This window comes from Glandiceps talaboti, chromosome 15, assembly GCF_964340395.1.
Source record: "Glandiceps talaboti chromosome 15, keGlaTala1.1, whole genome shotgun sequence".
Taxonomy (NCBI): Eukaryota; Metazoa; Hemichordata; class Enteropneusta; family Spengelidae; genus Glandiceps; species Glandiceps talaboti.
This window is the reverse complement of record NC_135563.1, coordinates 8,918,049-8,928,796: the sequence shown is the minus strand read 5'-3', so window position 1 is coordinate 8,928,796 and position 10,748 is coordinate 8,918,049. Positions and strand designations below refer to the sequence as shown.

General features: G+C 36.1%; 1 protein-coding gene across 1 annotated transcript; it reads left to right on the top strand.

Annotated features, from left to right (window-relative positions):
* The first annotated feature begins 305 nt into the window (after positions 1-305).
* On the top strand, positions 306-9,519 carry LOC144446721 (putative caffeoyl-CoA O-methyltransferase 1). The gene is made up of 6 exons (XM_078136542.1): positions 306-425; positions 3,610-3,743; positions 4,834-4,942; positions 5,417-5,590; positions 7,042-7,175; positions 8,200-9,519. Exons 1-6 carry the CDS (start codon positions 335-337, stop codon positions 8,350-8,352), a joined length of 795 nt encoding a protein of 264 aa, XP_077992668.1. The 5' UTR covers positions 306-334; the 3' UTR covers positions 8,353-9,519.
* Positions 9,520-10,748: the final 1,229 nt, after the last annotated feature.

The window sequence follows — 10,748 nt, the reverse complement described above, 5'->3', positions numbered from 1 at the left end:
ATGCGGGTGACAGTGGTGGGATGTGATAGCGGTAGGATTTAGAGCTGGTGGCAGTAATACTGTAGGGTTTTGCCAAAACCACAAAATAATGTAAAATTAGATTTAAATAAATTAGTCAAAGTAAAATAAACACCTGCGCTAATTTCCATTTTCTATAATATGCCCCGGGACCGATTTGTAAAAATGTGTCCCAACATTACTTCCCCCACCCTGTGTAATTACTGAAGGCTTCCTTAAATGGAAATTACGTCATAGGTGTGGCATATTTGTCGCTCCTCGTATTCAATACGTTCGATCCGTACTACTCAGTACTCCTCCCCACAGATCTCACAAGATGTCAGCTGTATTATCTATGCTGGACGGAAAATCTGGCGTTTTTGTTGCCGGAGCTGTGTCTATCGGGGCGGCAGTCGGTTGTTTAGCAGGCAAGTCAAGAGATTTAATAGTCGTTATGCTTCATTTCACGTGCGTCTCTCTGAAGACCCCCTCCTTGCCTTTGCTCTTGTAGGGTATATCTTAAGGAACCCATGTCGCCGAGTCATGGGAGTTCACAGGAACACGTATCACCCACGTTTTACATCCATGGTATGAAGGTAGGCACATCGTGACAACATGGGCGGAAGTGAAGACTCGAGCATGGAGTAAAACTATTGATCTATCTCAATAATAGATCCATGGTTAAACACATTCTATTATTATTTCTAAAATATAACACTGTGGGAAGCCCGTTAAAGGTACGACTGCCTGGGCTTGGGACCCTATTTTGCATATGACCTACTGTATCATAGTGTATGTTTGAAGGTTGAAAACTTGTGATCATGGTGATGATCCTACGACATGCATGACCTGTGTGTTTCTCGGAGCACAGAAAAAATGGGTCCTACTAATTTATGCCCGGGACTGCCCGGGCCCAAAGTAGAAGTGTGCTTACCATTTTAATCACTGATTTCCACACTACAGATATAAGATAATTACTATCACGCAAAAATAGATTTGTAAATGCTTAAAACACCGTTTTATCACACAAATATTGCACCCGTGTTCCTGCGCTACTAACTAAGTAAACTAAACGCCATCTTGGACTCAAGACTCGACTATTCTGTAGGAGGGGTTGCAGGATTTTTAGCATGGGCTGAAAAGTTTTTAGTACTGCATGAAACCCCGATATAGAAACTGTCACAGCCGTGGATGTGTACCAAGATACTTTCTGTGTTGAATATAAATATCAAAAATGACAAGAGTGTGAAAAAGGGGTTTACTATGTGTAAAAGAATCATTAAAAGTAAAAATGCGAACAAGTTAGGATCTAATGAAGAACGATACGTATTTCCCCAGGCTTCTAAACAATATGATAGGTGAGGAAGGATAAGTGAATTGTAGAGTAGTACATAAGTACAGATTTTGGAAGGGAGTGTCGAAGTTTAGATATAATGCCAATTTTTACCTCCCATAAGGGTACGGGAGGTATTAAAAGGGGAATGTCTGTCTGTCTGTCTGTCTGTCTGTCTGTGTCATCATTTTCTAAAAATCGGCTGGCTCAATTGTAATGAAATTTGGGATACTAGTAAATCATCGATAAGGTAATAGCTAGACCTGATTAGGTTTTGAGCCAGATCTGTTAATGTTTAATTAGAGAAATTTGCATATTAATGAAATCAACTAATTACACAATATCTTAAGACTGCATACTTCAATTTCAATATAATTTAGTATATTCGTTAAACATAACAACATATATTTGTCCTATACAATTCGTTGATGTATCTTATAGCGTTAATGAATAATTTGCATAATTAATTATTTTTGGTAATTAGGCTATATCTTAAGAATACATACTTCAACTTCAACATAATTTTGTACATACGTTAACCATAAGAAAACACATATGTCCTATCAAGTTTGTTGATGCACCGTACAGTGTTAATGAATAATTTGCATAATTAATGATTTTCGGTAATTAGGCTATATCGTAAGACTGCATTAAGCAATATCATACACTCTTACATACAGTAACCAAAGAAAGCACACTTGTCCAAAAAACAAAGCCTGTTACCATAGTATTTTTAGTTTAATGAGTTATTTGCATAATTAGTTATTCCCTTACGGGAGGCATTCAGTTTAAATCTGGTATGATTTATTTTACCAAGCACTTTAGTGATTTGCGATTTCCGTGTAGCGATTTCCATTGTGCTGTTCAGATCTGAACCCAGGGTAATAATTGTAAAGCACTTTGAGCACAGATTGGAAATACGCTATGTAATTACTGTAATTGAAAATATCAATGATAAGATGATGGCACAAACATGCATGTGATCTTACACACGTCAAAGTTAACTTTCCTGGCACCCCTATCGTAGAATGGTCGAGTCTCACTATCAAAATGATGTCCTGTAAGAAGATTGCTTGGTCGTGGATTTTGTTGTGTGTAAAAATGGTGTTTTCAACTCTTCACACTCTGCTTTTTGCTGCGACAAAGATTTGTTTTGGTTTAAAAGCAGTAATCTGCACCGAGAACAGCAAGAAGATTCCTACATTTGGCCCGGGCAGCGTCCAGGCAATGTCCGGGCAGTCCCGGGCATAAATTAGTAGGACCGAAAAAAATGACGAAAAACAAGACCCAGAAGCTAGTGCTCTGTACTGAGCTATGGATATGGTACCATGGATCTCCCCCAAATACATCAATGATGTTACTAATTTTACTTTGTTGGAAAGAAAGTGCATGACAGTACTTGATCACAAATGTTGACCTATTCCACAAAGAACTATTTTGATAAATTATTCAATTTAAATATAAACACACACAAGCAGCACATAGCGTAATCGTATTGTCTCAATGAAGTCAACTTTGTACAAACACACACAAGTTGTGCAAACTCAACTTCATTGAGATAACAAGATTATGTAATGTATGTGTATATATACGTTTATGTTTATTTGAGTACAGGTAACAAAACCATGCATGGGGAGTTGTTGTGAGTACAAAACATAAAAGGAAAATAATAACAGAAATAATAAACTATCTAAAAGAAGCATTACATAACGTAAAAAAACTAATGAACTACAAAAGCTATTCAATGTAAAGAAAGAAAAAAATAATGTAAATTTTTGTTCTTTTGGTAAGTTTCTAAAATTATCAATATATATATATATCAGCTTCATTAAATAGGTCTTGCCTGTGTAAATCATAAATGGGACATTGTTCTAAACAAAGTTTTTTTTTTGTCTTCTATTTGTGTTGAATTGCATATTTTACATAATCTACTTTTTGCTGGTATTTTGTTGTAACAGCATTTTTGAGTTTGTATGTTCTAAGTTTACTGTTATTATTTCCATTTTCCTCACTGTTATTTAAACTGTTTTCCCACTGTGAGATGAAGTTTGTTTGTAACTGATGTTCAATGTTGATCATTTGTTGTGTCAATTTTTTAAGGACTTAGGTTACACAAAAAGTAGGAAGTACTTCTAAGAATTATTTGACTTTTTGTTGTTATTCTGGTGTGAAAACTCAGAGATTTTACATCATTTTTGTCACTTACAATATAGAGGTAGAAGCATTAATATGTATATTTTGATGTAATTTCTTGAAATGTTCACTTTATATTTCTTTAGGTTACTGGTTAGCAGTTAGGAGAACTAGTTCGTGGAGAGTTAGGAAAATTCTCAGTAAAGCGGATGAGAGGATGGCAGGATACCTGATTGACCACTCACTAAAAGAACCAGCTATTTTAGCCAAACTCAAAAAGGTATCTTCACTCTCTTTAAAAGTGGTAGTTACACTCTGACTGGCAGATATGTCAATCAACTGATAGGTTATAAGTCAAATGCAATAGGTTGCTCCAGGCATGTTTTGTAACTGACAGTGAAGTCACACACACAAAGGTTGCTTATGAATTCATACACCTCAATAACTGATAGAGCAACAGGTTGCCTTGTGCATATCAAGCAACAAACAGAGTAATTTAGTTGCATGCAACAGGTTGCTAATCATACACTAAGCAACCGACAGAGCATGTTGCATGCGACAGGTAGGTTGTTTGTTACTTTGTATGCAACGGGCTGCACATCAAGCAACTAACAGCAATGTCATATGCAACAGGTTGCACGAAGCAACTGACACAACAAAGCAACGCCGCATGCAATCAGTTGCTTAATGTGCACCAGCAGGCAACTGAAAGAGTACGTTGTATGCAACTTACTCAGTACTAGTTATGAAATTATCACTAGTAAAGGACTTTATTACATATGTACCAGAGATTACTTGCACTGGTGCACACACATACTCCTGGTATTTACACAGCCGTGCAATACCAACAACTTTTGTTGCATGCCTGTATACAAATGATATGCAAATAAAGACACGATTGCTCATTGTACACAAAAGTGCGAAACACATAGTGTCTTTTTTTACGGAAATTTGTTTGAAATTTTTGATAAACATATGTAATAATACCAGAGTGTCTTTTTTACGGAAATTTGTTTGAAATTTTTGATAAACATATGTAATATAATACCAGAACCCCTTGCAGCACGAGTGCCAGTGTGGGTACGCAAGGATATTTGGACTCGTGCTTGCAATGTTTTCTGCTGTTCTTTCACTTGCTATGCACATGAAAGTACTGCCATAGCATTTGCACTCATGCATATACCCAAAGTATGCCATGATTGCAGTCATACATCATAGGGTTGTGTCATGGTACACACATAGTATGATGCGACAAAGTACACAGTTGAAGTTCATTTCACAATTTCTATCCTTCTGTCCACTTATTTTTTAATTCTTCAAATTTTTTAAATTTTTTTTATTGCTTATCTCATTCATTATTATTTCGACAGGAAACTTTGACAAATACTACTGAGGGGCGCATGTTGGTTGCTTCAGATCAGGCTCAGTTTTTCAGAATATTGTTAAAGGTTATGAAAGCCAAAAAGACAATAGAAGTTGGTAGGTACATCATGTAGTTGTAAGTCAGAGGATAAGTGTGTTTTGTCTGGTGTATAGTTTCTGTTTTGGTAAAGAATATTGGTACCACCATGGTCATTTACCATTGTCATCGTCGTTGTCACCGCCGTTGTCGTTGCCATCATCATCACTTCCACCCCCACCCCACCTTTCCACCCCCACCTGCACTACTACCATCACCACCACGTCCACCACTGTTACCATCGCCACCACTTCCTGTGAACACAAATCAACAATCAATCAGAGTCAGATACGACAATGAACTGTAACACAAAGCTGTTCATTTGACTTCATTAAGATACTAATAAAATGTTGCATTTCACGTGTGCACGCTATTTTGCTTGCGTAATCCGTAACAAAAAATATTGTGTGAGATGTAAAAAAAAGTATCATCTCACCAAATTGACACTCTATAGTCTCTCTGATTTGGTAGTAATTGTTTCATTTCTATTCCAGGTACATTTACTGGCTACAACACTTTAAGCATGGCCATGGCTTTACCAGAAGATGGCAAAGTAATTGCATGTGATGTGGATGAGGAATATACCAATATAGCAAGAAGATATTGGAAAGAGGCTGGCTTAGAACATAAGATAGATTTACGTATTCAGCCAGCACTTGATACCTTAGGTAAAGTACCAATCTGATTAAAATCTCGGGGGTCGGTGGATTCTTCAATCAGGCCGACAAAAAGTCACAGACCCCCTCCCCCCATCTGTAAAACTGAATACAGGCTGACCCCCCATCACTTAATTCTAAAACATGATGACACCCCACCCCATATATCATATTCACATGACAGGTATTTTTGATCATGACTCAGTGTGTCTTGCAAATACTTTATAAAAGATTCCGGGATAGGACTGTCATATATATATATATTAATATTGCATGTATATAGTAAAATCATCGGTATGTTTAGAGAACTTCAGGTGGTCATACCTAGTGTATAATAGAAACTGGTGAGATGTGGTAATTTGTAGTGTCAATAACATGTAGCATCTGAAATAGAAAGTGTATTAATCCCTTCTGACAAGTTCATACTGAAGAGTAGAACAATTTAGATTAACTTGTTTTATAAACTAGCTATGAAGATAACCATTACGAAATGTTCAAGTTCACTTTGGCCCCAAAGTGCAATATAAGTGAAGCATTGATTGTGAAACAGCCAAGTATTTACATGACATGTTCTGTAACTTGTGTGGTACATTGTAGCTAGGTAATACATGTATATGTATATGTATAGTTATGTTTGAACTAATAAGTAATATTAAAGAATTCATGTAAGAAACAGGGACAAGAACAAATATTTACATATACCACATTTCAGACAAGGCTATATGCATTTGTAGAAAAGGATTTTTTTTCTTCCATCACAATCCAAAACACAATGACCCCCCCCCCCACAATTTTCAAAACAGCATGACTCCCCCCTCCCCCTTGCCAATTTCAAAAACAGGGTGACCCCTACCAAGCCATTCCCCCCCCCAATCCAAAACACAATGACACCCCCACCACAATTTTCAAAACAGCATGACTCCCCCCCTCCCCCTTGCCAATTTCAAAAACAGGGTGACCCCCTACCAAGCCATTCCCCCCCCCCAAAAAAAAAAAGAAAAGAAAATGACTGGTCCCTAAAGGCATCTAACTGCTTGCACCACATCAGATTGGTAAAGTACAAGACTGTATGATATGGCATGTGATACTGCCCTCATGGGCCGGCTTTATCCATGAAAGTGGCTGACTGATGTGTGAGGGCACCCTGTCATGACGTACTCTGTTTACACTCAATTAAAAATTACAAGATGTAAATTTGTTCTGTGAATTGGAAAAATGATAAGTAAAGTTGTATATTAGCATCTATTGAATTGAGTTTAATTTAATTGAAATTTATTGAAAATGAAAATAAACTATACGTTCTTTGAAAGTAATAGAAAACAGAATTTTGGTGAGGGCCATGGAAATAATCCCCGAGGCCTAACTAAAAGAATTCAGATTTTATCGTACATTGAACTGTATTCATCTCTTTATCCTCTAAATATATCATTGCATTGATGATTTAATTATTTTGTTAATTCCAGATGAGCTGATAGAGGCTGGAGAATCTGACACCTTTGATTTCATATTTATTGATGCAGATAAGATGAATTATTCCAACTACTATGAAAGAGCAGTAACACTGGTCAGGAAGGGTGGTATCGTAGCACTTGATAATGTAAGAATCATAACAACAATTTGAACAGAGGGACAGTTCTTTCTGTAAATTCACTTCAGAGTGAAGGATGTTATCATATCACTTGATGATGTTAAAGTGGCCATATGGATGGGGATGGGGTATTTACTTTGGATTTTTAATTTATAAAACAATTTTTATCATGGCTTCCTACTTGAAAAATCAATGTGAGACAACACATGTCAAGTCCTTGTTTGTAACTCATATGTACTACAATACCAAACATTTTACATACTTTTTTCGCTTTTTGGAATATGTATTGAGTTACGAACACTTTGTATGTGTTGTTTCACATTGATTTTTCAAGTAGGAAGCCGTGATAACATTGTTTTATGCATTTAAAATCCAAACTAAATACCCAATCCTCATCCATATGGCCACTGTAATAGTAGTAACAACATTGTGGACAAAGGGACAGTTAATTTGTCAGTATCTATTTTACTTTATGTAAATGTTTAGTCCCCCACCCCCTCATTCAATCCCTGGGGTGCAATATTAGCTGACAAAGCAAGTATTTTGTGACACATCAAAGGGGTGAGATCAATAGTTCAGTGTGGGATAAAAACTAAATTTGTTTAGTTAGGCCTTAGACCCCCTCCCCCCTCCCCCTTTCTAACTAAATTGGTGAAAATTGACAATTGTTTCAGACAGTACATTCAATTTCAAATCAGTATGTAGTACTATAAATACAAAGCCCTCATTCCCAAACGGTATTTTCGTACCATGAATTTACTACGACGAATATTTTTTCCATTTCTCGATTTGACAACAATTTTGTTAAAAATATTTATATTCATGGGCACAAAACAGATTCCATTAAAAGTAAAATTGTTTTTTGTCGAATGGGAACTAAAATAAACCAAAAGAATTTAGATTTTTATCCGACATTGAAATAGTGATCTCACCCCCTAAGATGTGCACAATAGTTTTAACTCCGATATAAATGTCAATGTCTGTATAAACCATTGTGAAAAAAATTTCTTTTTATATTTGATTTAATTTTCAGATCCTATGGAGTGGTTGCGTAGCAAATCCTTCAGACACTAGAGAATCTACAATTGCATTACGAGCCGTAAACGAAAAAGTGTATGCTGATGACAGTGTTGACATGACGATGCTGCTTCTTGGGGATGGTGTTACCTTGGCAATGAAGAAGTAAAAAAAGCTGAAGGTGACATCAAAATATTGACATAAGATCCAGGAATGTACAATGAATTTTTTTTCAAAATACTAGGATCAGATACCTAAAAGATTAATATGCTTTTAAAATTACCAATGTTTATATTGTCATTACAACTTTTCATTTTTTCTCATTAAACAATTAACATATACTATTTTTACTGTGACTGGCATGTGTAGAGTAACCCATAGTGTTTAGTTTCAACTATGAACTTTTAGGTCAGGTCATGTACTCTGACCTTGTTGCTTTATTTCAAAAAGTGGACTTAAGTTGGGTCATGCAGTCTGACCCAAGGTCAAGTGGTTGTCAAGACATTCTTATACCAAGGAATTGTTAAGTTCTTTTGATAGATCAAAACGTTTGTAGGGTTTCTAGAATTCATTGATTTAATTAACTGTTGCTACAATGCAGTAAAGTTGACTGTTTTTAAAAGTTATAAAATTTTTAGTCTTGGTTACCCAGACTTTCACCGCTTGGGCTCTGCTACGAGACTAACCCAGATCAAAGTCTGGAGAAATGTATTCCCAAATCGTCTGCACCTGATCTAGACTCTCTGCAAAATCAGTGCATTCTGGGAATACTCCATGTCCAGCATTGCATGCTGCACAATCCAGGTTTGCATGTTTCAAATGTTTAATACATCTTAATTACAAAGAGCGGGCCTTGGAAGCCAACTTTTCATGATTTAAAGAAATGTACTGCGTGACTTCTGGTGCAGACGACTTGGAATTACGATTCCCCAGACTCTAATCTGAGTGTTCTCTTGTAGAGCCCCAGTGACAAGAGTTTAGGTAACTGAGACTGATAAATTTTATGTTCATGTATTTCAAGTTAATTCATCCATTGTACTCCATTTTGAACCTTGAACTTTGAACCTTGAACCCTGTTGTCGCCTGAAGACGGGGTTCAGTCAGTTCATTGATACCGATAAATCGACATTATATTCAAGATTTTAAGTAGAACTCCCGAGCAGTACTAGATTGTGTGCAATATTTTTGTATAATTCTCTGGACATCTCAGGGTGTTTCTATTGAAATACAAACATGGGAATGTTAATTTCAATTCCCATAGTAAATACAAATCTTTGTTGCAAATATTTGTAAATTCTCAGGGGTTTATTTGATATATGTAAATCAGACACACTTGGTGGGAATGAAATTGTATGGTTAGTACTCTTGTTGTAATAATAATATATAAAAATAAAATAATCTTTATTCATACTGGATAGTTTTTTAGGACAACTGAATTGAGGTTTAGTAGTGCTATAGGGATCGCCAGGTGTCTGACCGCCTGTGTGTGTGTGTGTGTGTGTGTGTGTGTAAACGACAAAGTTAAATACTGCTGGACCAATTGCCATGATATTTTGTGGGTGCATTACCTTGGGTGTCCAGTTGGGAAATTGTTCAAATCAAAATGATCTTAGCACGGATGTGTGATTTAGGCCAACAACTGGGCTGGATAGGCAACTGGCTAATCATTCAGCAAATGAACACCTATACCTAGCATGGATCAGCATGTGGGAAAACATTTTTTAAAACTGTACAGTTGTGCTACAACGCCACTGGCACTATTTTTTCATCGTCACTCATAAGATATTAATATTGTCAATTATAATTATGTAGATTTACAAAGATTATAACACAGGCAGTTCAAAGGATTTTTTAACATTGAGCTTTAAATCTGTCTTGGTCTAGGATCCTCATCAATTACATGTAACATGACACAGTCAATAGTTACAGCTGAACTGCTTGTGTATGTGTGTTTTGTAAATCATTTGATCTACCAAGCTGATGAACATTTTTGATGATTATGTTAAAAACCTCTGACTTTCTTGAAATATTCTTTCATTCCCGGAATATGACCAATAGTAGATTGAACGGTTCTCTCTCTCTCTCTCTCTCTCTCTCTCTCTCCAACAAACAGACGTCTATTTCACATGTCAGACATGTTGTGACCGTGCTTTTGTAGTTATTAGCGTTCAAATTTCCTTTTCACTAAAAACAACACTATTTTGTGATCACCTTGGTGAACCATATTTCGCAGAAAGTGTATTATCGTAGGTTTAGCACTGTCCATGGAAAGGAATGTTTCATTGCTCCGAGTCCAACTTCCCTTGTCAGACCAATCCCTGACTTTCTACTATTCGAGGAAAACCATTACTTACAAATGAATAAATTGTAGTTCCGAATTACACAGTGGAAGTTTTTTTTCCTAATTTCAAGCTTTGTTTTTATTGCAGTTTGAGAAAGTACATTAACTGAGGCTATAGATAATAATTGATACTTTGTACTTTAATTAATAGTTCAGAAATTAACTATGGAATGAAATCCTAAATATCGTTGCCTTTATGGCTTTTTTTCTAGGGGTGCCCATTT

Bases quoted from the DNA above. Each gene is read 5' to 3' on its own strand.
- LOC144446721 (XM_078136542.1), top strand. From the start codon at position 335: ATGTCAGCTGTATTATCTATGCTGGACGGAAAATCTGGCGTTTTTGTT. The intron at 426-3,609 runs GCAAGTCAAGAG...ATATTTCTTTAG, and splicing joins GGCAGTCGGTTGTTTAGCAG to GTTACTGGTTAGCAGTTAGG. The intron at 7,176-8,199 runs GTAAGAATCATA...TTTAATTTTCAG, and splicing joins GTATCGTAGCACTTGATAAT to ATCCTATGGAGTGGTTGCGT.